Source organism: Mus caroli, unplaced genomic scaffold, assembly GCF_978045245.1.
Source record: "Mus caroli unplaced genomic scaffold, Mus_caroli_1 scaffold_5, whole genome shotgun sequence".
Classification (NCBI taxonomy): domain Eukaryota; kingdom Metazoa; phylum Chordata; class Mammalia; order Rodentia; family Muridae; genus Mus; species Mus caroli.
The window spans coordinates 29,168,219-29,196,153 of NW_028227260.1; the positions used below are offsets into that span (position 1 = coordinate 29,168,219).

The 27,935-nt window shown below is 40.7% G+C and overlaps 1 protein-coding gene across 2 annotated transcripts; it reads right to left on the reverse strand.

The window, feature by feature from the left end:
• Positions 1–452: 452 nt before the first annotated feature.
• On the reverse strand, positions 453–27,935 carry Vsig1 (V-set and immunoglobulin domain containing 1). Of its 2 annotated transcripts, none has more exons than XM_021153420.3 (6): positions 27,866–27,935; positions 14,570–14,768; positions 6,551–6,706; positions 6,036–6,155; positions 2,369–2,507; positions 453–1,044 (listed from the first exon to the last, which is right to left on the reverse strand). In XM_021153420.3, exons 1-6 carry the CDS (start codon positions 27,911–27,913, stop codon positions 672–674), a joined length of 1,035 nt encoding a protein of 344 aa, XP_021009079.2. In that variant the 5' UTR covers positions 27,914–27,935; the 3' UTR covers positions 453–671. The 2 variants fall into 2 exon arrangements, with proteins under 2 accessions (XP_021009079.2, XP_021009081.1); XM_021153422.2 differs by lacking the exon at positions 27,866–27,935 and adding an exon at positions 17,727–17,786.

Consider the following 27,935-nt stretch of genomic DNA (forward strand, 5'->3'; position numbering starts at 1 on the left):
GCTCACCAAAGAAAAAGTTTATTCTAAATTGTTTTCTTGTACACTATTTGGTAGTGAGAAATAAGTTATAAAAATGCTATGCTCAAATGTTGGACCCTGAAGTGATTTATTAAAGATCTAGTATGATAAATTATAAGACTTACTTAGTTTTAAATTATATGTACCAATTGATACATACCTTATTTGGAGGAAATTATTTTTTTCTAATTTATGGGCCAATATTGCCAACATTTTTCTCAGTAGTAAATACAAAAGAAAATGAACAGGAAAGACAACCAATCATAAAATTAATATTCAATCAAATTAACCCTATCTTATGATATTTACAGGTGATCCATGACAAAAAAATAACTATAAAATGCATAATATACTTTTGAAAATATTCTTCCAAGTAAATTAGAAATAAACCACTTGTCTTGGCCATGTCATTTGTTATGTTACATATTAGTACAGTTTTAAGTAACCCCTATACTAAAAAGGCAGAAATCATGGCATTTCTTTAGTAGTTGCCTTGATTTTTTTATTTTGGATTAATGGTTGGAATGAATATGTTGTTAGATGAGGGTTGTCTATGATGGACGGGCAAACTGGGGGCTGGTTAAGTCAACCGAATTTTAAAAGCCAGGAATGGGTTCTTTAGTGGGAATTGCCATACTAAATGCCGTGCCTATTTATGCCTTAACTGTATCCTCTCCCGCCTTGCTCAGAGGCTCAATTATTACTCCAGACTGGGGATCAGGCTCAAACTCAGGCTCGGGCTCAGGCTCAGGCTCAGGCTCTGTCTCAGTCTCCGGGTCCAGCTCTGGATGTGGATGAATCTCTGCCTCTGGTGCTGGCACTGGCACTGAACCCTCTGGTTCAGGGTCAGGCTGTGTGGCAGTTTCCAGTGGAGGATTAGGCTCATATTCTGGCTCCAAGACTGCAGTAGTAGTAGGTTCACTGTTGTGGCCAGCATGGATGGAAGATGGCAGAGTTCCTTCTAGCTGGATGCCATCAGCTGAAATTGCCTCATTTTGTTGGGGATGGTGTACCTTTGTCATTGGCCTATAAGAAAGAATCACCAGAAAAACATTAGGGAAGATTCACACTGGGAAATTTCACATGAAGCCATACCCTGTAGCTTTAGTATCGAATAGGCCCTAGACTACTGGTTCTCAACCTTCCTAATACTGCGACACTTTTAATACAGTTCCTCATTTTGTGGTGACCTGCAACCATGAAATTATTTTAGTTTCTACTTCATAATTATAATTTTACTACTGTTATGGATCATAATATAAAGAGTTTCAGTGATAGTCGAAACCCTTTAGTTTGCTAAAGGGGTCACAACCCACAGGTTGAGAACCATAAGTCTAGAACACCTTGTTCATTCTGATATTTTGACTTGCTGTCAGACCAGATGTGTCTGTTCTGGAGTTTAGAAAGGATTGATTTCAACATTATGAAAGTCCAAGAGAGATGCACCACTATTTTAAAAGTAGAAAACTAAAATAAAGAAAAGGTCTGAGAAATTAATAAGGTATTTGAGGGTCAAATCCATGGCTCAGTTGTATCTCTATCTCCAACTCCTTAGTACTTGGCTCCTGATTCCTTTTTTGGAATCAAGAAGATGGGAAATCCAGGGAAGGGCACGCCAATTGATTATCTAATACCTAGTGGCTTATCCATGAATATTTGCACACAGGTAACAGTATATGTACTTAGCAGGTTACATTTGGGAAGATATATGCATATAAATATACATATAGGCACACAATAACAATTCATGAAAGGAATAGGCCATGAATTTGAAAGAGAACAGGGAAGCATATATGGGAGGATTTGGTGGGAGAAAGGGAAGGGGAAAATGTTGCAATTATAATCTCACACAAATCAAAAGAAGTTTAAAAGGAAGAAGGAAGCGAGAGCAGGTAAATGAGCATCGCCTACACTGTGGAATAAATAGCAATGTAATAAGAGCCCAGGCTGTAGGCAAACCAAATTCTGACTTCCCTGTGCCCTATGTACTTCTGCTTTTGTAGGTCTCCTGTATATTAAAATATTCACAATTGTGTTTATTATTGTGTTGGTATAAAAATAAGCATGCTAATATTAGTTCCTAAAACATTGTCTCTGACCTAAAAGGACTTTTTGTGATGAGTATATTAGTTGATATCCATACTTAGAACAGAGTCCAGCACACAGGGTTCAATAAACAGGCACCATCATGCTTTAGGTACAAACAGTGAGAACAAGCAGAGAGTTAACCTTGATAGGTCATGCTGAAAGAGGCACTTAGGGGGAGGTTAGCGGAAGCTCCATCCCAGGAATGCTTGCATTCAGGTTAAGACAACAATGGAGATGTGGCTGGAAGTCAAAAAGGGCTTACTCAAGTTCTGTGCTGGAATTTAAATTCTTCTGCTGCTTGGATTTAACTTTGTTCCGGGCAAAGTACACCACACAGATGATAACAGCAGCTCCTATCAGGGCACCGACCAAAGCTCCGATGATGATCCCAACTTCTGGATCTGGAGGGCACAGATAGATAGTAGGGAAATCAGAACACATCTCCTTCTAACATGCATTCATTTGGGACTGGGGAGAACTACCTGGAAGATTCACAGAGCAAGAAAGTGACAGGTAGAGGTAGAGGGAAAAGAAATCCCCAGGATTCTGCTACTTAGGTTCCTAGTGATGGAAGAAGGGGCTGTGTAGTTTCACGTTGACATGTGTACAAGGGAAGAAAGCCATGCCCACTTGGCAGGCAGGTTTGTTTTTAGAGCAGTATTTAGGGAACAAAGTTTCCAGTGTACATTTATGTGACCAGAGATATGTCATGGCAATCTGGTAACCAGAAACATGGTCTGTTACGGGAAGGAACATTTAAATAATCAGCATTTCCAGGGCTAAGCAAAATCAAAGAGCTTCCCTACAAAGCTTCTCCACACACTCCTTGCTCCTGAAGGGGCTGCCTGGGAAATGATATGCCATCTGGACAAACAAGCATCTGCTCTACTACATCAGTCTATGGAAAAGTTTAATGAGTATAAGACAATCCAGCTGAGCACCAGACCTTCAAGCCCAGAGGTGTTGTCCCTGACAGAACATGTCTGGTTCACAGACCAGACCATCCCTGTCTATTTCCCCTTAAATAAGGGGCAGCAGTTTATATTTTGGAATAAAGAATAAAGTTTGTATTAAAAGTCCTTCAACTTCTTATAAATAAAGGAATCCATGTAGCCAGGCACAGCAGTGCAAGCTTGGGATCCTAGCATTCAAAAGACTGAGGCAGGAAAATCCTGAGTCCGAACCCAGCCTGGGCTATACACAGAAAAAGACCTGTCTCAGAAACGCTAAGTGGAACAGCTATGTCACCAACGCTCAGGGAACACTGCAGAAGAGGGGGGTGGGAAGAGTGTTAATAGACAGGACAGGGAGCTAAGCAGCAAAAAGATGTCTTCCAGATGTAACATAGCTACTACACTCATGAACTCCCTGCAGCTGTGGTTATCTGCACAATAATCAACCAAGATTGAACCCTTTACATTTCATCATGGGTGAATGAAAGACCCATGAGGCTCAACCCTTCCCTGGGAAACTACTGACAATCAGCAGTTGTTGGAGGAAAGAATGTCATTTGACTTCAGTGGTATACCCACTGATAAACTGAGGTTGCTCACGTAAATCATCTTCCACCAATGCTTAGGCAAGACACTCTAATTAAACTCAATAGGCCACACTCCTAAAGAAGACATCAAAGGAGAAGAGGGACGTGTTGGGAAAATGAATTCTAGTGGGAGAGAGAGTCGGTGAGAGAGGGGCACAGGGATGTGTGAAATTCATTATATAAATGGGTGAAAGTATAAGACAATAAAAATAAAACAAAAGGAACACACATGAATAATTTTAAATTTTAAATGACTCTAAACTTTTAATAAAAAAACATTCTCTTCACCCACTCCGGCCACTCTTGATATTTTCCAAAGCTGCTCTTGCCTCCATATTTCTATTATGCTTGCTCTCAGATGGCCTGCCTTTCTCCAATGTTCATTATTCCTTTCTGAATTTCTATGCTCTCTTCATCTCCCACTGCATTCTCCTAATACAATTACAGCACAATTTTAATTAAATATTCAATTTATGAAAATTAAATACTGTTCACAACTCGGGAAACACCCGTACTATGATTCTTTGTTGGACAACATTTTAAAATGTCTCCCCCATTTTACAGAAACAATAGCCTTTGTTAGTACCTTCAGGGGCCAGCTCAGCTGCTCCACATCTGTAACCCTAAGTGTTCCTTTTTTGGTGTCCTATATACTCTGTGTAGAACTACCCTCTAGCATTTAGTACATACAGACTTTGCCCTCTAGCTCAATGATGAGCTCCTGGAGTGAAAGATCCATTTTTTTCTTAACCTCAGGCTCTTCATCAATTATGACCATCTATAGTAGATATCTAACAGGTGACTGAGAAGGAAGAGAAGGAAGTGGGCAGAGAAAGGAAAGGAGGCAAGAAGGAAGAGAAAAGGGAGGGAGGGAGGGAGGGAGGCCAAGCAAATGCTGCAAAGAAGACTAGAGTACTAATCTTAAGTGGCCAAACATCTGCAAGGTGACTCTGGCTATAGAAGGGCAGACAACAAATTGAGTGATAAGTACTGAAAGACAACGGAGATGAAAGAGTTGAAAGTGAGAATGGAGGACAGACAATAAGGCTCTATGAGTTATCAAGTGATCCCAAGAAAGGAAAGGCTTGAGGCTTGACAAGACATCCCTCAGAAGGTTTTGTCCCAGAATTTGGCTTAATCTGTCAGTTCCAGGGCTTAAGAGCCTGGATATCAAAGAGTAAATGAGCACCTTTGAAGAGGAAGAGATTTAGAGGTATCTCAGCTGTACAAGTTAGTAACCGGATGAACTTGGGTAAGTCATTTACCTGTCTAAGGTTCAGTGTACCCTTTGGGAAAATAAGACTAACCATGTATTTATTCTGCTTCCATAAATAGGGTGGTAGGGATGGTGGGCGAGAGTTTGCTCATATAGCACGTGGTTAAGGATCTGGGAAGTAATTTAATACTAATTTTAGTAACAATAAACATTAGGGTTTTTTGACTATAGATGTGACTAGTTATTATTATAAACAGATATTTGTCTTTTATTTTTATTTGTTGTTGTTGTTGTTTTGAGCATCCTCTATGCCAATTTCCATTGTGGTTTCTCTACTTCACATCCCCACCAGCAGAGTGGGAAGCAGTTCCTTTTTCCTCCATAACCTTGCTTAAATTTGTTTGCTTTCTTGATGATAGTCATATAACTGGGGTGAAATAGAAGCTCGCCAGAATTCTGATGTGCATTTTCTGATGGTAAAAACACACTGAACATTTCTTTATACCTTGTTGCCTAGTTGTAATTCTTCTGAGACTTGTCTGTACAAAACATCTACCTATTTATTGATTGGATTATCCCTGGATTTTTTTTTAAAGTTCTTCTTATATTCTGGGTATCAATCCTCGTTGGGCTAAATGGCTGGACATTTCTTTCCATTCTATAGGCTGCATCTTATTTCAGTTCGTTATTTTCTGTACTGTACAAAAGCTTTTAAATTTTATACAAGAGCAAGTTCATTTATCTGTTCTTGCTATTATTTCCTGGGCTACCGAAATCCTTGTCAGAAAGTGCTGCTGTGCCTTATCTTCAAGTATTTCCCTGAGTTTTCTAGCAGCTGACCTTAAGCAGGAAGTCTGTAAGCTGTAAATTTGACAAAGATAACCAAAATGTTACATAAGAAAGAACATCCTAGACCGTTAATAACACCACTGTTTTTATTTATCACACAAGAATGCCTGCTTTCTAATGATTGTGATGCTTAAGTAAACTACTTAGTGAAGGATTTAGTGAATATATTATGTAGATATTAGAGACTGGGATGGCCATTCATCATACCACCTTACCACTAAAGCACAGAAATCCCCAGAGAGGCAAGAAAGACTAGAGAGAGCTCCTAGTAAATGTGCTTGACTGACTCAAGGATAAAGTACGGAAGCCATATGGTCAACTCACGTGAAGACGTTAAATCAATTTCACAGGAACTATTGCCAAGACTGTTGATGGCAGTACACTGGTAATAACCTTGTTCAAAATTTGTTAGATTTCCAATAACTAAAACTCCAGTGGCCGTGTCTGTCAAAACCAAGAAACAGATGTTTAAGATCTCTTGTCATCTCAGTTTACATTGCTTAATTCCAACCTCCTTTCTTACAGTGGGCCTCTCCTGATGGCTAAGATCCAACTAAGTCTCTTGACATACTCTAAAAGTAACCCAACAACACAGACCCTCCCCACTGACTACCTCTCAGATAAATTCCGCATTCAGGGAAATAGACATGCCACAATCATCATGTTAGGAGACAGGCATCATTTTAAGCACACTGCCAACCCACATACACACAAACACATACACACAGTGACATTAGGGGAAGAAATGTTTGAGCTCTTCAGATGAGCAATGGACAGCACACACTGTTAGGCAACCCAAACACCAGTCCAATCCAGAAGTTCTGAAAGAAACTACTCACTGAAGCTTTCTTTTACTGGCACAATGGTGTTCCCCTCAATCTTATACCAGTAATACAAAGGAGACGGTGTTCCAAAGGCAGAAAGGCAAGACAAGGAAATAGGATGGCCTGCTTCTGGTCTTCCTTGAATGGTACAAAAGGGCTTGGAAGGTTTGACTGTAAGGCAAAGTCAAAGATTAAGATTCCCTGCAAGAAAATGACAGTCCGTGACCATTGCAGTCACTTTCTCGCTTTTATGTCACAAACCAACAGAAGATACATTTATTTAGTTTGTTTAGTTTAGTCTTTAAAAAGGGTTTTTGGGGGTGACAGTTTTCTAATTGTACCACCAGATGGGAGTAGAGCACTTCAGCTGCAAGGGCCATCTAGTCAGGAGCCCATTAAGATTCAAATAGTGTCTCTTCTGTCTGCCTCTTCCCCGGATTTATAACCATGCATTTCCTCATTGTATCCTAAAATATGCCTTTATTAAAACAGCCAAATGTAAGCAAACTCTGAGTAGAAACATAGCTTATGTTTTAAAAGCAGTCTTAAATGAAAACAGAGCCCTTTTGAGAAAATAAATTTTGAAATATTCCATCAACATTATATTCTCTATTCCTTTGTGAGGCAGTTTTTCATGTATTCCTCTATAGGTGACCCAAACTTGCTGGGAGGTTTTGAATTTGTCTGTGTTTCTCCTCAGCAGAAATCCATTTTGCATATGTGCTATACGATGCTGCAATCTTTCTGTCACTCAGCAAGCACTTAGCTATGTGCCTCCTATCTGTCTAGAACTGAACTAGGCATTGAAGATTCTAAGACAACTTGATCACAGCTTTGAAATGGGGTTGAGGATCATGAGAGATGAGGTTACAGAACATTGCGGGCCTGCACCTAGGGGGGCTCTGTATTATATGTGTTTTGCACTGGGAACAGTGAGACCATAGAAGGAGTTTAAGAAAGGTAGGGATTATGATTTTTCTAATACCTCACATGGAGTTGTCAGATATTAAGGGTTCCTGAGCCAAGTGAAAAGCCCTTCAAGAGGTTTTAAGAAAATGGAGTCAAGAGAGGCTAGTGGCCAGCCAGTTACAGAGGATGACAAAGAAGGGAAGAGCTATGGTTAGTTCCAGGCTTCTGCCCCTGGGTCCATGATGAGTGCTGCCGCTGGAGATAAAGAATTCAAGTGGAAGAATAAGTTTTAGAGGAAGGGATGAGAAAGAAGAGTGACACTGCAGGCCGTTTGCTACATGCTGACTTTTCAGCTATTTATGACAGCACTTGGATCAAGATGTTCTGTAGATAGCTGGGAGTAACAAGCTTCACATACTCCTCACTTTGTGTCGCTCACTCTGTCCTAGATGACCTACACAGATAATGATCGTAAATTCTACACATTCCAATTAGCATTCATCCTTTTGTTTTATGTTTGGTCAGTTAGTTGGTTGGTTGGTTTATGGGTCTTTTGAGGCAAGGTCTCATGTAGCCTAAGATCACTTTGCTATGTGGCTGAAGATAAACCTTCAATTCATGATCATCTGGCCTCTACCTCTCAAGTGCTAGAATTGCAGACATATGTCCCCATACCTAGCTCTTCTTCCTTATCTTAAATTGGATTATAAAAACTATCCTTCTAACGGTTGGAAGGACTCAAACTTATGACATTTACATTTTAAATGCTTCAGACTATTCATGCCTTTTGTTCTCGTTGGACACAGGATCACAGAGCTAGATCCAATACCCACAGTTTATTGTTCAAATTTCTCTGTTCTGATACAGAGGCTATAACATTTGGACCATTTTAAAAAACATATTAAGCCTAGTCATAGTTAAATGATGTGGTTAAATGACCTACATTAATGCAGGTAAATCAAGTTTTTCCCATCTCAGAAAGCCAACTCTGCAACTTTACATGATAGATATTTGGACAAGTTGCTTAATTGAAACTAAACCTCAGTTTGACTCATCATAAAATATAAATAAGAAGCAGTCTAAGTTCTAGCTAGTGAAGTGCAAATACCACAAACAGGTACTTGTACATGGAATTGGTGATGGCTGTAGATTAGACTAGTTTTTGCTATTGAAATCAATCTTTTATAAGCTCCTGGTCTGGTAAGCTGTCTCAGACTCAAACCCTTGTTACACACAAAGAAGACAGATGTGTATAAGCACAACTCTTCACACTGCTTCACTAGTCTTCAAAAACTACTATCTTTTGTTTTAGAATATTTTCTATTTAGATTTCATTCCTCTCTTCCATAACAATGGCTTTCTGAGATAAGAAAACCTTGATTTACCTTAACCTAGGCCATTTAACCCTATCGTTCAACTATGATGAGGCTTAGTGTCTTAAAAAAAAAATAGCCCCTGTATTAGAACAAAGCAATCTGAACAATAAAATGTGGGTATTTCGACATTAAAAAGTCAGGCACTAGGACTAAATTATGGACAGCAACCTAGAATAACTGGCACTTGTTCATTGATCCTAAATTCAAACCCAGTTTAGGCCTCTTCTTTTCTCCTTCTATCTCTCTCTTTTTATTATTAACAAAACACTAGGTGACTCATTTTGAGGCAAGCTGTAAACCTATATATCTTCTAAAACTACTGAATCAGAATTGAGCTGACATTTCATCCAGTTAAAGTCCCCAAAAGAGCTAGAATGTTTTATTGACAAAGCCATTGATCTACCCTTTGGCTTTATTGCTTTCATCAGAATTGGGATGGAAGGAAAAGGTTCATCTCAAAAGAAAAATGAAAGTGCTTCCATGTGTTCACAAAGCTCCTCTAAATTAATAATTTTCACGTGGCAAACTGCAGAATGGAGATGGTGTTCATCCCAAATGTACACATAATAATTATTCTGAGTTGATCTGGGAATTTTTCAGAGATTGATTTTCCAAAGTTGTCATAACTAATGGAAATCTCTTAAATGAATGGCCAGCCACCAAACCACCTGCTTCTTTGTTCACGTCTGCTTTCTTTATGTGAATTGTAACCTGCCACTTCAGCCTGTGCTCTGCTGGACACTCTTGTGTCCTTCCTAGGCCAGCACAAAAGTCTCTTCCTCTGATAAGCTTTCTCTAGTTCCCCTTCTGAAGTTACTCCCCACCCCACCCCTGTGCCATCACAGCTCTACCTTCAAAACACCCATTGAAAGCTTTTTTGCAATCTGTCTCTTTCACTAGATTGAATTTCTGGAGGACGGCGACTCTATCTTTGACATCTTACTATTTCCATTGCTTAGAACAATAACTGAAACATGTTCTCAGGCTTTAAGAAATTCATGAATGCAAAGTAAATACACAGAATTGATAGCCATGTTGGGCAATAAATGTCCCTCAAAGATGCATTGCTACACTATACCTACCATCACAGCTGCTTACTAATAAACATATATACATTATGGGTATAGTCTAACATTTTGCATAACATACACAAGGGTGTAACATTTAGAAAGGAGACCACAAATGGCACTATTAGGTGACAAGAAGGGATGGAATGCAGGCAAAAGGACACATGAATCTCCAAAGAGAATATAAAGCTAACTGCTTTCCTAGGTTCAACTCTCCTAGATATTTTTCTTTTTTGTACCAAATCAAGTTCATAATAATATAAATGACAGAGATAGGAGAAAGGCCTAAGCAAAGTCCCCTGGGTTTAGCATGGTCGTTCTAACTTGAGTTTTCACTGGGTTTGGGCCTGGGCAAGTGTTTGTATGAATGGTGTCTTAGTCAGGGTTTCTATTCCTGCACAAACATCATGACCAAGAAGCAAGTTGGGGAGGAAAGGGTTTATTCGGCTTACACTTCCATGCTGCTGTTCATCACCAAAGGAAGTCAGGACTGGAACTCAGACAGGTCAGGGAGCAGGAGCTGATACAGAGGCCATGGAGGGATGTTCTTTACTGGCTTGCCTCCCCTGGCTTGCTCAGCCTGCTCTCTTATAGAACCCAAGACTACCAGCCCAGGGATGGTCCCACCCACAAGGGGCCTTTCCCCCTTGATCACTAATTGAGAAAATGCCTTACAGTTGGATCTCATGGAGGCATTTCCTCAACTGAAGCTCCTTTCTCTGTGATAACTCCAGCTGTGTCAAGTTGACACAAAAATAGCCAGTACAATTGACCCCTTGTCAACTTGACACACAAACACATCACTAGTAAGCCTCAACTCTTACATTCTTATTCATCCCCAAGATCTAAATAACTTTAAAAGTCCCACAGTCTTTACATATTCTTAAATTTTCAATCTCTTTAAAATATCCATCTCTTTTAAAATCCAAAGTCTCTTTACAATTAAAAGTCTCTTAACTGTGGGTTCCACTAAAACAGTTTCTTCCTTCAAGAGGGAAAATATCAGGGCACAGTCACAATCAAAGCAAAAATCAATCTCCAACCGTCCAACGTCTGGGATCCAACTCACGATCTTCTGGGCTCCTCCAAGGGCTTGGGTCACTTCTCCAGCCATGCCCTTTGTAGCACACACGTCGTCCTCTGGGCTCCAGATGCCTGTACTCCACTGCTGCTGCTGCTCTTGGTGGTCATCTCATGGTACTGGCATCTCCAAAACACTGCATGACCCCTTCAGTCCTGGGCCTTCAATTGCAACTGAGGCTGCACCTTCACCAATGGCCTTCCATGGCCTCTCACAGTGCCGAGCCTCAGCTCCTCTGCATGACCCCTTCATGCCTTCAAAACCAGTACCACCTGGGTGACCCTTACACATTACCAAGTCCCGCTGCAGAAGGAGTACAACCTTGCCTATCTCTGGAACACAGCCTCTTTGTGCTTTCAGAAAACACTTCCCAGAAGATGTCACCTCAACGATGCTGGTCTCTTCTTAATCACCGCTAATTTCTTAGCTCCAGCTAACCAGCATCAATAGTCCCAGTAATGCAAAGTGTTTGCTTTAGTAGTTCTGGTATCTTGTTAATCACAGCTGATTCTTCAGCCCCAGCTAACCAGAACTACAAAATCTTCACAATCAAAACAGCAATGGCCCTGAAAAGAGTCTTTAATTTTCCCTCTGAAATTTCACAAACCAGACCTCCATCTTCTGCACTGTTCTCAATATTATCTTCCAAGCTCCTACACAACATCTGACAGAGCTCTTAACAACAAATGGATCTTCAAGCCCAAAGTTCCAAAGTCCTTCCACAGTCCTCCCCAAAACATGGTCAGGTTGTCACAGGAATACCCCACTCCTGGTACCAATTTGTCTTAGTCAGGGTTTCTATTCCTGCACAAACATCATGACCAAGAAGCAAGTTGGGGAGGAAAGGGTTTATTCGGCTTACACTTCCATGCTGCTGTTCATCACCAAAGGAAGTCAGGACTGGAACTCAGACAGGTCAGGGAGCAGGAGCTGATACAGAGGCCATGGAGGGATGTTCTTTACTGGCTTGCCTCCCCTGGCTTGCTCAGCCTGCTCTCTTATAGAACCCAAGACTACCAGCCCAGGGATGGTCCCACCCACAAGGGGCCTTTCCCCCTTGATCACTAATTGAGAAAATGCCTTACAGTTGGATCTCATGGAGGCATTTCCTCAACTGAAGCTCCTTTCTCTGTGATAACTCCAGCTGTGTCAAGTTGACACAAAAATAGCCAGTACAAATGGTTACCATAATCTACATATGTGGCACTTTTATTTGTGAGTTCATTATAGTAAAGAGTTTTTTTTTTTAATGTAGTGCTATAAAGAGCCATCTTCAATGGAGTATTGTTAATTCTCCTGCCCCGCTGGTCTCTCTACTTCACCCAGGCCCAGTCAGGGTGTTGTTTATATGCAATGGGATTTGAGAACTGCAAACCAATTTGAAATTTTAGAGATAATTTACTAGCACTACTTCTGGAAGTTTGAAAATCATAGGATAGTTATTTTATTAATAAAAATACAATATTTTACTGTTTTTAGATAAGGAAATCTTTAGATTGTTCAGCATCTTCAGTTTATGGATTCTGGCTGCTTCTAGGAAATAATGACAAAGTCATAGTAAAGACCCAGAGACTCATAGGGCAACAAACCAACCAAAATCTAGCTTAAGGTAGCCTTAGCTTGTGGAAATTCACTGGGAATCCTCTGAACTTCAAATTTAAGAAAATTAACCTTCCTGTGTAGCTTAGCTCAGGGCTATTTCCAAGCCTTTTCTTGACAATTGCTTCTGCTCAGATCACCACAGAGACATAGCAGCAACAGAAAATCATTAGAGGATTAATCCCTCAAATTACTTGAACATTAAAAGGCCCTTTAATCCCCAGCACCTAATTGAATTCTCATAATAAATCAGTAAAGGAGACAGACTTAAAACCTGTCTTACAGTGGCCAGGGAGTGATGGACTACATTGTGTGAGGTTACTGAGAACAGAGAAAGGCCTTCTAGAACCCAAGTTTTCTCATTTCTAGTCTCATGTTTTCTGGCATTCTTGCTTCACTATATTCCCCCATATCTGTGACTGATCTTCTGACCTGCAACATAAGCTGTTCTAGGAATGGGTTCATCTAGTCCTATACCCTAATGCCTAGCACAAGGCTCAGCATAATAAAACACAACTGACTGAGAAACCACTCTTAAACATTACCTGAGAGGCCATTGGTCTTGCGAAGATCATATGCCCCAGTACAGGGGAATGCCAGGGCCAGGAAGCCAGAGTGGGTAGGTTTGGGAGCATGGCGGGGTGGGGGGTATAGGGGACATTTGGGATAGCATTTGAAATGTAAATGAAGAAAATATCCAACAAAAAACCAAAACAAACAAGCAAACAAAAAACCAAAAACATTACCTCCTGAGTAATATGTCCCTCTTTTTCAGGACAGTAGATGCAATGACAGAGTTCACAGTAAGCATCAAATGGTTTCTTTGGGTATCACATGGGTAGCAAGACAACTGTGGATAGTTCTTTTAGCTGTGCACCTTTTTGCCATTTGCTGCTTCTTTAAGGCCCTCAACTACATAGTCAGTGATTTGGCCTAGGGTCTCCTTTCCTAAGATACATACACTCAAACTCAAAACAGGAACAGCAACTAGACCAGTTCCATTTGGGACTACTTGTAAGTGTTTCAAGCCCTTCTTTCCTTTCCTCTAATATTTCCTTCTTTACACTCTGCAACTAGGTCTTTAGTGTTCTCAAGAGTTGGAATGATCCCTCGAAATCAATCAGCCAGTCAAACAAACAAATTACAACAACAACAACAAAAAAAAAACCATTGTGTGATCTCAAGGACAAAAAGTATTTCTCCATCACTACTAAGCTTATTGTTCTGTGCACAAAGGAGGGGCACCATAAATCCTGAATAAATGGACTTCTCCAAGTCTATTCTGAGAGATGATATGATTTGTCCAATGTCATATAATAAATATGTGTTCATCATAACTTAATTCTTATAATGACTTAACAAGTATCATTTTTCCAAATAGCATTAGCATTTCGAAAAGGAAGCCCCGCCCCCTTAATCAAAATTCAAGATCATACTATGTTACAAAGCAAGCTCAAGGCTGGCTATGGATCCAGGAGACTCTGCCTCAAGACAAAATGAAACAAAATATAAAATAATGATAAATAAATGAATGACTAGACAGACAGACAGACAGATTTAAAAAGCGGACTCTTCTGTTTGAAAGAATGATTTCATTGTGAGAAAGGGAATAAATAGATTGACAGCTGTTTCTTGTAGCTAAGTGTGGCTCTAAGTACAAGTTCCTCTTGAAAGAGTTACTGGCGATCATTTGGTGGCTCATTGTGTTCTTCTGAGCTATAGCTGCATACAGGTTATGTTACTTACCCTGTCATTTTAGTGGCCTCTTTTATCTGCTACCATATCTTTTATATGGTAATTTTTAGGTATTACTATATAGATTGAGTTGGAATGCTGTCTCTATTAATAAAAGTTAAATTAATAAAATTATCTCTGATAATAAATGGAGCAGGAAGGACAATTAGCCCCAGAGATATAATTGATCCTGTAGCCCAGGGACTTTATTCATTCACTGTCCTAAGTTGCTTCAAGAAAAGAAAAGGCATGAAAATAATGTCCATACCTAAGACAGTGACGTCAAGGAGGCCTTGGTTTTTGCCCACAAAATCTGGAGGATTGTTGACATCACAGATGTAAATTCCACTGTCTGCTGGCTGCATATGCAATATGGTGATAGATGCATTCCCGGGATTAGTAGCCCCAATTATTCGGTCCTTGAATTGCCCAATAGCTGAAGCCTGTCCACCTTCAGAGTAGTAGATCTAAAATAGAAAAATCATTCATATGAGAACCTGAGAGTATCCAGGACGAGGATAAGCTACCAGGAAGTCCCTTCTATATGTGTTCCTGGGAGCCTAGATTTCTCAGTTTAGTGAGGCTTTTAACTGTCTGACTGTTGTTGATAGCCATTTCCTCATTTGCCTCCCAACAGCTCTGTGATGTCACTAGGGCAGGAACTGCTAAGCTTATTTTGCAGAAGAGAGCACAATTGGAGTTCAGAGGATTTAACTTCTAACCTTGGGCTTGGAGAACATGACACTCACCTGCTCAGTCTGTCCAGTAGAAGCTCTTCATGTAACAGCAGATAAGATACATCTCAAGAGATATTTACCATGTTATGAACTTCTGATTCACATTTGCCCAATGAGACTGCTTTCCCTAGAAGTTTAAATGTTCGTGTCCCTTTCATGCACACACTTTTAGATAAGCACACCTGGATTTTTTTATGTTTATTAGAAATATAAAACTTCAAGGTAGAATATTCCTTGAGAAATCATTTAGTCTCATTTTTTCCTAGTGGTAGGATAAATCCATATAAACTCGTAAAAGGCCAATAGTGCGCTTGGTCCATGTTAGCTACCATCTTCCTCTCCATGTCAAATAGGAGAACTAAGAACTTCAGATGACTCATCATTTTGTTTGGCATCATTACAATGTACTGGATTTGAGTTAAGCAGTGGCATAAACCTAAAGTCTCATTCTCTTGGGAAGCTGAAGGAGCATGATGATTTTGAGAACCACCTAAGTTAGATAACAAAATTGTCTTTTAAAACCCTCTCAAACACGCTCAAGAAATACCAGATCCCAGCATGGAGAGAAAGGGGGGGCATGAAGTCCACCCCTCGCCCACAAGCAATTGGCAATTGATGGCTGCTGGCAGAGGATGAGTCAGTTTTAAGAATACTGTCTCTGATAAGTCAGTCCACCACACTCCAGTGGAAGGTCACCCATTCAAGAACAGGTTGGCAGTACAAACTGGACTTGATGGGTAGAAAAAAAGAGAGGGCACAAAATGGAGTGGCTAGGGAAGGAAGTGGTGGATCTGGGAAAGTGGACAGGGGATGAATATGATCAAAACATACAAAGAGCTCCAAGGACTTAGGGACTATTGAAAGAGGGAGAATCAGGACGCCCCCACGATGAGCCCTCTAATTGGTTATTTAATACCATGTGCCCATCTCTAAAACTATATACATATGATAATACTACATGGACTCGGTGGGTTGCATTTATATATTTATTCATATATAATAATTATGAGAGAAAAATCACTATGAATTTGAGAGGGACCAAGGGGGAAAGGAAAGATGTGGAGAGGTTGGGGGGAGAGTAATGATGTAATACAGTACACATATACCAAATTTAAAAATCACAAAAGATACTATTATATAGCAAAATTATTTTAAAAATAAATTTTCCAATAAAAACCAATTAATTGGATTTAAGAAAGTCCCGAATTCTACTCCCATATCCATTAAATAGCATGTATTTTAGGTATCAGAGGTAATCATGGGCTAAGAGTCATGTGGTACAGAGAAGTCTGGCTTAGGTGTCACATAATCTAGGTTGGTCTACAACTCTGCCTCTGACTATGATGTGGTCACATGAGGTGTCCCCTAGCTATGCCTCCATAGCAACTTGCTGAGTGATAAGAAGCAAAGATAGCTAATCTGTCTAACCTTTAGTTTACACCTGTGAACAAGGAACCAGAGCAATGTGTTCCAAAGGAGGTCATTGATTTTCAATGATGTCTAAACTAATGCCTACTAATTCTAATGTTAAAGAGAAACACATCTAGCATACTAAATATGTAACTTTATGGATATTGTTGCTTAGGTGACATTAAGGTTTAAAGATTTTTTTGTTTGTTTGTTTTTTCGAGACAGGGTTTCTCTGTGTAGCCCTGGCTGTCCTGGAACTCACTTTGTAGACCAGGCTGGCCTTGAACTCAGAAATCCGCCTTCCTCTGCCTCCCAAGTGCTGGGGTTAAAGGGGTGCGCCACCAGTCCCAGTCAGTATAGAAACTATTAACTAAAAAACAAGTTCTGGGAATACACAAATCTGAAAAAAAAATATGAGGCTAGGGCATGAATGACTGCAACTTGAAAATTACTAGATTAGGTAATAAGACCTGAGTTCCCTTCCCAATGTATATACTCTGTGTACACAGTTTGCTAAATTAATATAAATATGTGTCATTCAGTGATTCTAATGTATGTCCTACACACTGGGATTGCTTTCGTCTAATGAGACAAGTTATTTTCATAAAATCTAGATGGTTCTTCTGGCTCATTTAATTCATTAGCCTCACTTTATAGAAGAAACTGAAGCCAGGGGAGGTTTTAAAAATGGCACAAAATCAGCAGTTGAGGGGCTGGGTGGGCTTTCGATGGCAGAGCACTTGCCTAGCATGGATGGTCTTCTGTGCTTCACCCTCAGCAAAATAAAAATGGTGACACACAAGCAAAACCAATTAAACAGAAGGAGAAGCAGTTCCCCTAATTCCTTGCCCAGGGGTCTTTACCTAATCAATCACTTAAAAAGAGAAAAGAGTCAGAAAAAAAGAAGATAGTGAGTATCTAGTAGAACTCAAATGTGCCTTTCCAGTTCTGTGCAGAAAGGCAATATATTTTAAAGCAAGACCAACAGGAGAATTAAAAAAAAAAGACAAAGTGAAAACAATTTCCTCTCTCCATTGTTTTCTCTAACATTATTCTATGTCCTACACATGCTGCCTTATAGTTCATTCATTTATGCTACACCTTGCCTGAACTTAACCCAAGGCAGTGTTTGACTAACCAGAAAGCTACCAGAATAATTCAAGATATTCAAATGAGGTAGGTGTACATTTAACCTCTCAAAAGACTTTACTACATTGACAGGCAACAATCCATCTATTTACTTGCTAATGGGTAGCATGAGATCCTGGTGCATCTTACCTGGAGCCCAGCCCACTGCCATCAAGACAGCCCTTTACAACTTATGCCTCTGGCCAGCTCCTCTACTCCCAAGAAGAAACAGTTCAGCCCTGCTTTATGATGTTTGATGATATCACAGTGAGATGCAACATCAATCCTGTCACAGAAAGTTCTAGAGGGGCAGAGATGAGGCTTCAAGAGGACCTTTTAGGCAAGGACTAGGTCGTAGAAGGGTGCAACTGAGACTGGACATGGTGGCACATGCTTGGAATCAAAACCATCACAAGTACACAGCCAGGCTGACTTACAGGAGAGACTTTGTCTTAATAAACAACAAATAAATAAAATTTGGAAAAAATTAAATGGAGAGGAGCAACTGTAAAAGTCTCCCAGTGGAGCCGGGCGTGGTGGCGCACGCCTTTAATCCCAGCACTCGGGAGGCAGAGGCAGGCGGATTTCTGAGTTCGAGGCCAGCCTGGTCTACAAAGTGAGTTCCAGGACAGCCAGGGCTATAAAGAGAAACCCTGTCTCGAAAAACCAAAAAAAAAAAAAAAAAAAAAAAAAAAAAAAGTCTCCCAGTGGGACCTGAATCAATGGGGAAGTGGCAGGCAAGTAAACAATGAGGTCTCGGACATGTAACGTATCCATCATTCCTTCCATCCAGCTCCTTCCACTGCAGTCTGATCAATATTTCCCTCACAGACAATAGACACTAAAGGGATGAGACAGGAGACTTGGAGTTCAGGCTGTTGTCTGAGCAGGAGGATTGCAAGTGTTAGATAGCCAGACATGTAGATGAAGGGGTTTTCTGCTTGGGCAAGCCCCCTGTGTTATCATTATCCTTGGGAAGAAAACATGAAAAGAATGTTTTCTCCAAACTGTTTATCTAATAACCACTCTACAAGTTGGTTTCACTCTCCACAAAAGAGTAATACTTAAAAATCAAAGCTAAGTTTAAAAAAAAAAACAACTTAAAGCTGAATAATGACTATATATATTGTCAATTTGGAGGTCAGAGCAACTGAGGCCAAGGGAAAGCCTCATGTATTCAACAGGCCACATCCTTGCCAGGGATGAGAGAAGTCCTGCTTTAAGAAAATCCTTGTCAATGTTTCCTAAAGTGTACTTGTTAAAATTATACCCATTGCTGCCTATGCCATGATCATGACTGAAAACCCTGCTTTCTCTCAGTATCTCCTCTTCCTGTCCTCTTTGTTGGTGGCTGGTGGGCACAGTCACAAGAGCCTATTAGTGATTACATCCTCTTTGAGATCACTTAGTTCCTGTCACAGAGGTTCAGGAGCTGTCAGGGGCTGTCTGGACCCTGGAAATATGAGAACAAGCTGGGGCGGGGGTCTACAAGTATGGGTAGGCTTAAGAAGGCCAGAGGGGACCATGGTATTTATTACTGAGGAGCTGGCATAGCCTGTGGAAACAAAATGCTGGCCTAGCCAACCCAAATACAGCTGTTGGCCAAACCAGGCCCTGAAGCCCCCAGTTTGCAAACTCTGATTCATTCTCGTCTATAACAGACGACACTGAGGCCCTAAGAGAGGAAGTGATTTTTCCCAAGTTCACACAGTCAATTTACAGTCAGACCTGGAATCCAAGCCTCAGGATTCCCAACAGTATGCCTAAGAGAGCACTCTGAGTCCTGCCCAAGACAAGGGGGATGATTTACCATCCCCTTTGGGACCATTCCATTGTGAATGCCAGTCTCCCTTGCGCCCTCGTGCCAGTCGCTGCCTGCAGTTCCCTGATCTGGTGCTTCCTATGCTGAACAGTTGTGCCACATGATGCGCTTGGCGTTCTCCAGCTGCACTGTAGGACCTCCTCTCTCTGCACAGCAGCCTTCCTCTGCCTCTGAGGCCAAGTTTCTAGTCACACAAGGCTGTGCAGCTGGTAGCCAGTTGTTGCCTCAAATTTTGTACCACTGCTCTCAAACTAGAGGCTTGATGTATAAGCAAGAGGGCATGAAAGGATCCCATCTGCTTTCTATTTAAGTCGGAGTTGGATTTACTAAATGCCTTTAGCTTCCAGAACTGCTTTCCAGGTTCCTTTGGGAGATATGGAAGCCTGGGACTCCACAGCTAAACCGCACATTCTTTCCTTTTCCCCTCTTCCAGCTCCTTGCTTTTGCTCCTAAAGCAGCTAGACATGGATTGGAAAATGGCAAAGGGCTTCAGTCCCAGAAATTTCTCAGGTCCATGCTATGGAGGCTATGGCTATACACAATAGAAATAGAATACCACAAAAAAAGACTCTCTGCTATTTGCTTGAGATGTCCACCATTTGAGTGACTATTTTTGGATAAAATCATGGAAGATCCCTGCTTGGGCACACTTCTTCAACAGATGAAATGAAGCCCAGAATATATCAGCATTAGTACGAAGAGATGGGTGATTTGTAAGGTTCTCTGATAGCAACAGTAGCACTTTGGTCAATTTGTTGGGTGGCTCTGTTGCATGTATTGCAGAGCATTTAACATCTCTAGCCAGTACCCACCAAAGGTCACTAAGGACTCCAAGTCCAGAAAATCAAATCAATACCCTCTCCATTATTGAATTCCCCTGAAATGATGAAGCACCTCCCCATCGAGATTACAGAAACATTCGAAATAATACTACCTACAGAGGACAGAACAGGTTTTAAAAATGTAAGAAGCGAGTTAGGGAAGCAGAAACCGGCCTGAGTAGGGCCACAGGCCTCATCCAGCCGGATCAGCACCGGGGTAGCTAGAGCGCAGGGTCGGCTGACACCCGCCAGCTACCCACGACCCCCTCCACAGGATTTTGAGACTGCTGGTGAGTGGAACACAGCTTCTGCTCCAGTCCAATCACGCGGGACCTGAGACTGCTTTGGTTGGGGAGGGAGAAATCCGGCCTACATAGGGCCACAAGCCTCTTCCGGTCAGAAAAGCACCAGGGTAGCTAGGGCGCAGGGTCGGCTGACACTCGCCAGCTACCCACAACACCCACCACAGGATCTTAAGACTTCTGGTGAGTGGAACACAGCTTCTGCTCCAATCCAATTGCGCGCTGGACCTGAGACTGCATTAGTTAGGGAAACAGAAACCGGCCAGAGTAGGGCCACAGGCCTCATCCGGCCGGAGGGGTACTGCCAGCTACCCACGACCCCCGCCACAGGATTTTGAGACTGCTGGTGAGTGGAACACAGCTTCTGCTCCAATCTTTAAACAGTGACAATGACAACAACTAACCCCAGAGATTACCAGATGGCGAAAGGTAAACGTAATAATCTTACTAACAGAAACCAAGACCACTCACCATCATCAGAACCCAGCACTCCCACTTCGCCCAGTCCAGGGCACCCCAACACACCGGAAAAGCTAGACACGGATCTAAAAGCATATCTCCTGATGATGGTAGAGGACTTCAAGAAAAACTTTAATAACACACTTAAAGAAATACAAAGGAACACTGGTAAACAGGTAGAAGACAATAAAGAGGAAGCACAAAAATCCCTTAAAGAATTGCAGGAGAACACTGCTAAAGAGTTACAAATCCTTAAAGAAAAACAGGATAACCTAATCAAACAGGTAGAAGTCCTTAATGAAAAACAGGAAAACACATCCAAACAGATGATGGAATTGAACAAAACCATACTAGACCTAAAAAGGGAAGTAGACACAATAAAGAAAACCCAAAATGAGGCAACACTGGAGATAGAAACCCTAGGAAAGAAATCTGGAACCATAGATACCAGCATCAGCAACAGAATACAAGAGATGGAAGAGAGAATCTCAGGTGCAGAAGATTCCATAGAGAACATCGGCACAACAATCAAGGAAAATGGAAAATGCAAAAAGATCCTAACTCAAAATATCCAAGAAATACAGGACACAATGAGAAGACCAAACCTACGGATAATAGGAGTGGATGAGAATGAAGATTTTCAACTCAAAGGACCAGCAAACATCTTCAACAAAATTATAGAAGAAAACTTCCCAAATCTAAAGAAAGAGATGCCCATGAACATACAAGAAGCCTACAGAACTCCAAATAGACTGGACCAGAAAAGAAATACCTCCCGACACATAATAATCAGAACAACAAATGCTCTAAATAAAGATAGAATACTAAAAGCAGTAAGAGAAAAAGGCCAAGTAACATATAAAGGCAAGCCTATCAGAATTACACCAGATTTTTCACCAGAGACTATGAAAGCCAGAAGATCCTGGACGGATGTTATACAGACACTAAAAGAACACAAATTCCAGCACAGGCTACTATACCCAGCCAAACTCTCAATTAACATAGATGGAGAAACCAAAGTATTCCACGACAAAACCAAATTCACACATTATCTCTCCACGAATCCAGCCCTTCAAAGGATAATAACAGAAAAAAAACAATACAAGGACAGGAACCACGCCCTAGAAACAACAAGAAAGTAATCCCTCAACAAACCTAAAAGAAGACAGCCACAAGAACAGAATGCCAACTTTAACAACAAAAATAACAGGAAACAACAATTACTTTTCCTTAATATCTCTTAATATCAATGGACTCAACTCCCTGATAAAAAGACATAGACTAACAAACTGGCTACACAAACAAGACCCAACATTTTGCTGCTTACAGGAAACTCATCTCAGAGAAAAAGATAGACACTACCTCAGAATGAAAGGCTGGAAAACAATTTTCCAAGCAAATGGTAGGAAGAAACAAGCTGGAGTAGCCATTCTAATATCTGATAAGATTGACTTCCAACCCAAAGTCATTAAAAAAGACAGGGAGGGACACTTCATACTCATCAAAGGTAAAATCCTCCAAGAGGAACTATCAATCCTGAATATCTATGCTCCAAATACAAAGGCAGCCACATTCATTAAAGAAACTTTAGTAAATCTCAAAGCACACATTGCACCTCATACAATAATAGTGGGAGACTTCAACACACCACTTTCACCAATGGACAGATCATGGAAACAGAAACTAAACAGGGACACAGAGAAACTAAGAGAAATTATGAATCAAATGGATCTGGCAGATATCTACAGAACATTCTATCCTAAAACAAAAGGATATACCTTCTTCTCAGCACCTCATGGTACCTTCTCCAAAATTGACCACATAATTGGTCACAAAACAGGCCTCAACAGATACAAAAATATTGAAATTGTCCCATGCATCCTATCAGATCACCATGGACTAAGGCTGATCTTCAATAACAAAATAAATAATAGAAAGCCAACCTTCACGTGGAAACTGAACAACACTCTTCTCAATGATACCTTGGTCAAGGAAGGAATAAAGAAAGAAATTAAGGACTTTTTAGAGTTCAATGAAAATGAAGCCACAACATACCCAAACTTATGGGACGCAATGAAAGCATTTCTAAGAGGAAAACTCATAGCTCTGAGTGCCTCCAAAAGGAAACTAGAGAGAGCACCCATTAGCAGCTTGACAACATACCTAAAAGCACTAGAACAAAAGGAAGCAAATTCACCCAAGAGGAGTAGACAGCAGGAAATAATCAAACTCAGGGGCGAAATCAACCAAGTGGAAACAAGAAGAACTATTCAAAGAATCAACCAATCAAGGAGCTGGTTCTTTGAGAAAATCAACAAGATAGATAAACCCTTAGCCAGACTCACTAGAGGGCACAGGGAAAGCATCCTAATTAACAAAATCAGAAATGAAAAAGGAGACATAACAACAGATCCTGAAGACATCCAAAACACCATCAGATCCTTCTACCAAAGGCTATACTCAACAAAACTGGAGAACCTGGATGAAATGGAGAAGTTCCTAGACAGATACCAGGTACCAAAGTTGAATCAAGATCAGGTTAATGATCTAAACAGCCCTATATCCCCCAAAGAAATAGAAGCAGTCATTAATAGTCTCCCAAATAAAAAAAAGCCCAGGACCAGATGGGTTTAGTGCAGAGTTCTATCAGACCTTCAAAGAAGATCTAATCCCAGTTCTTCACAAACTATTCCACAAAATAGAAACAGAAGGTACTCTACCCAACTCATTCTATGAAGCCACAATTACTCTGATACCTAAACCACAAAAAGACCCAACAAAGATAGAAAACTTCAGACCAATATCCCTTATGAATATTGATGCAAAAATCCTCAATAAAGTTCTTGCTAACCGAATCCAAGAACACATCAAAACAATGATCCATCCTGACCAAGTAGGTTTCATCCCAGGGATGCAGGGATGGTTCAATATACGGAAATCCATCAACATAATCCAGTATATAAACAAACTCAAAGACAAAAAACACATGGTCCTCTCGTTAGATGCGGAAAAAGCATTTGACAAGATCCAACACCCATTCATGATAAAAGTCTTGGAAAGATCAGGAATTCAAGGCCCATACCTAAACATGATAAAAGCAATCTACAGCAAACCAGTAGCCAACATCAAAGTAAATGGTCAGAAGCTTGAAGCAATCCCTCTAAAATCAGGGACTAGACAAGGCTGTCCACTTTCTCCATACCTATTCAACATTGTACTTGAAGTCCTAGCCAGAGCAATTCGACAACAAAAGGAGATCAAAGGGATACAAATTGGAAAAGATGAAGTCAAAATATCACTTTTTGCAGATGATATGATAGTATATATAAGTGACCCTAAAAATTCCACCAGAGAACTCCTAAGCCTGATAAACAGCTTCGGTGAAGTAGCTGGATATAAAATTAACTCAAACAAATCAATGGCCTTTCTCTACACAAAGAATAAACAGGCTGAGAAAGAAATTAGGGAAACAACACCCTTCTCAATAGTCACAAATAATATAAAATATCTTGGCGTGACTCTAACTAAGGAAGTGAAAGATCTGTATAATAAAAACTTCAAGTCTCTGAAGAAAGAAATTATAGAAGATCTCAGAAGATGGAAAGATCTCCCATGCTCATGGATTGGCAGGATCAACATTGTAAAAATGGCTATCTTGCCAAAAGCAATCTACAGATTCAATGCAATCCCCATCAAAATTCCAAATCAATTCTTCAACGAATTAGAAAGTGCAATCTGCAAATTCATCTGGAATAACAAAAAACCTAGGATAGCAAAAACTCTTCTCAAGGATAAAAGAACCTCTGGTGGAATCACCATGCCGGACCTAAAGCTCTACTACAGAGCAATTGTGATAAAAACTGCATGGTACTGGTATAGTGACAGACAAATAGACCAATGGAATAGAATTGAAGACCCAGAAATGAACCCACACACCTACGGTCACTTGATCTTCGACAAGGGAGCTAAAAACATCCAGTGGAAGAAAGACAGCATTTTCAACAAATGGTGCTGGCACAACTGGTTGTTAACATGTAGAAGAATGCGAATCGATCCATTCCTATCTCCTTGTACTAAGGTCAAGTCTAAGTGGATCAAGGAACTTCACATAAAACCAGAGACACTGAAACTTATAGAGGAGAAACTGGGGAAAAGCCTTGAAGATATGGGCACAGGGGAAAAATTCCTGAATAGAACAGCAATGGCTTGTGCTCTAAGATCGAGAATTGACAAGTGGGACCTCATGAAACTACAAAGCTTCTGCAAGGCTAAAGACACCATCAATAAGACAAAAAAACCACCAACAGATTGGGAAAGGATCTTCACCTATCCTAAATCAGATAAGGGACTAATATCCAATATATATAAACAACTCAAGAAGGTGGACTCCAGAAAGTCAAATAACCCCATTAAAAAATGGGGCTCAGAACTGAACAAAGAATTCTCACCTGAGGAATACCGAATGGCAGAGAAGCACCTGAAAAAATGTTCAACATCCTTAATCATCAGGGAAATGCAAATCAAAACAACCCTGAGATTCCACCTCACACCAGTCAGAATGGCTAAGATCAAAAATTCAGGTGACAGCAGATGCTGGCGAGGATGTGGAGAAAGAGGAACACTCCTCCATTGTTGGTGGGATTGCAAGCTTGTACAACCACTCTGGAAATCAGTCTGGCGGTTCCTCAGAAAATTGGACATAGTACTACCGGAGGATCCAGCAATACCTCTCCTGGGCATATATCCAGAAGATGTCCCAACCGGTAAGAAGGACACATGCTCCACTATGTTCATAGCAGCCCTATTTATAATAGCCAGAAGCTGGAAAGAACCCAGATGTCCCTCAACAGAGGAATGGATACAGAAATTATGGTACATTTACACAATGGAGTACTACTCAGCTATTAAAAAGAATGAATTTATGAAATTCCTAGCCAAATGGATGGACCTGGAGGGCATCATCTTGAGTGAAGTAACACAATCACAAAAGAACTCACACAATATGTATTCACTGATAAGTGGATATTAGCCCAAAACTTAGGATACCCAAGATATAAGATACAATCTGCTAAACGCATGAAACTCAAGACGAATGAAGACCAAAGTGTGGACACTGTGCACCTTCTTAGAATTGGGAACAAAACACCCAGGGAAGGAGTTACAGAGACAAAGTTCTTAGCTGTGATGAAAGGATGGACCATTTAGAGACTGCCGTATCCAGGGATCCATCCCATAATCAGCTTCTAAACGCTGACACCATTGCATACACTAGCAAGATTTTGCTGAAAGGACCCAAAGATAGCTGTCTCTTGTGAGACGATGCCGGGGCCTAGCAAACACAGGAGTGGATGTTCACAGTCAGCTATTGGATGTATCACAGGGCTCCCAATGGAGAAGCTAGAGAAAGTACCCAAGGAGCTAAAGGGATCTGCAACCCTATTGTTGGAACACCATGATATACTAACCAGAACCCCGGAGCTCTTATCTCTAGCTGCATATGTATTGAAAGTTGGCCTAGTCCGCCATCACTGGAAAGAGAGGCCCATTGGACTTGCAAACTTTATATGCCCCAATATAGGGGAATGCCAGGGCCAAAAGAATGGGAATGGGTGGGTAGGGAAGTGGGGGGGCGCTATGGGGGACTTTTGGGATAGCATTGGAAATGTAATTGAGGAAAATATGTAATAAAAATATTAAAAATTTAAAAAAAATGTAAGAAGCAAAAAAAAAAATCATATGAAGTCACTCAATTCTGGGGAAGGAATTGTCCAAATTGGAGACATGTTGTGGATATGAGGATGGTGAAGGATTTTTTTTATTATATGTGTTGTAAGAAATAGTTGTCTAACAAAACCATGTTAAGCAGTGTCAGTGTGCATTTTGACCATGGGTAAGTGTTGTCTCTAGTTTTAGCAATAATAATGCAGACAGAAAAGGGAAGCATCTATGGACAGAAAGGTACCAGATTTCCCAAAACTTCCTTGTTAGTTCCCTTGTAGCAGGTACATTTTCAGAGATTATCCCCCGAGTGATGGAGTGAAGCTGTCCATATTTTTAGACACAGGACATTTCTGAAAAGAAGACCAAATGGACACTATGTACTCAGGATCAGAGGGCTTATGGAAAGAGCAGTTTCCATGCACCAAAGGGACTTCCCTAGAGAGGACATTGAGACACAGTATCTGGCCCTGGGTCCTGGGAAACACTGGGCCTTAGAGTCAATTGCTTTTTAATGCAATGCTTTTGAAGAGAGGAAGATAGACATGGGACAAAAGCTGGCCACTAGCCTGGTCAGAGCAGCTATAGGCCTTGAAGTCTTTTGGAGGGGGATTAAGAATTCCAGGCATGGAATTGAGAAGAGAAAACTAAAAAACTCTCTAGGTTTTATTTTATTTTTACAAATGTATTTATGTGTGTGAATGTATATCTATGTGTGGTTGTGTGTGCACAAGTGCAGGAACCCATGGAGGCCAGAAAGGGGCATTGGATCCCACGGGCTTTGAGTTACAGGCAATTGTGAGCCATCTAACATCATTGCTGGGAATCAAACTCAAGATTCTGCACTCGTAACAAGCTTTCCTAACTGTTGAGCCATCTCTCAAGCCCATACTTCTCTCATTTTTATTAACACAAACAATACACATCCCAGTACTTATAGGCTGAGGCAGGAGAATATTAAGTTCAAGGCCAGCCTGCATTCTATAGCAAGATCCTGTCTCAAAAACCAAACTACAACAATACAACCTTCCCCAGAGTTATATAGAGCTTACATGAATCTCTATTGCTATCATACAGAAACCCTTCCATCCCACTCCTAAGGCAAGTCTAGTGTTCTAGATTGCAATTAGTGCAGGGGTCTAGTAGTACACCAATGGGTTTTCTTACCTGAGAGGTCCAGCTACATCTTCCCCGAGCGTCTCTTGAATGCATCATTTTTAGACACTGACTGACTGCC

Coding starts and splice junctions, on each gene's coding strand:
- Vsig1 (XM_021153420.3), bottom strand. CDS start 27,913: ATGATGCATTCAAGAGACGCTCGGGGAAGATGTAGCTGGACCTCTCAG. Junction 6,707..14,569: donor CCTTGACGTCACTGTCTTAG/GTATGGACATTA, acceptor TTTGCCTTACAG/TCAAACCTTCCAAGCCCTTT. Junction 2,508..6,035: donor AATTGATTTAACGTCTTCAC/GTGAGTTGACCA, acceptor TGTGCCCTCCAG/ATCCAGAAGTTGGGATCATC.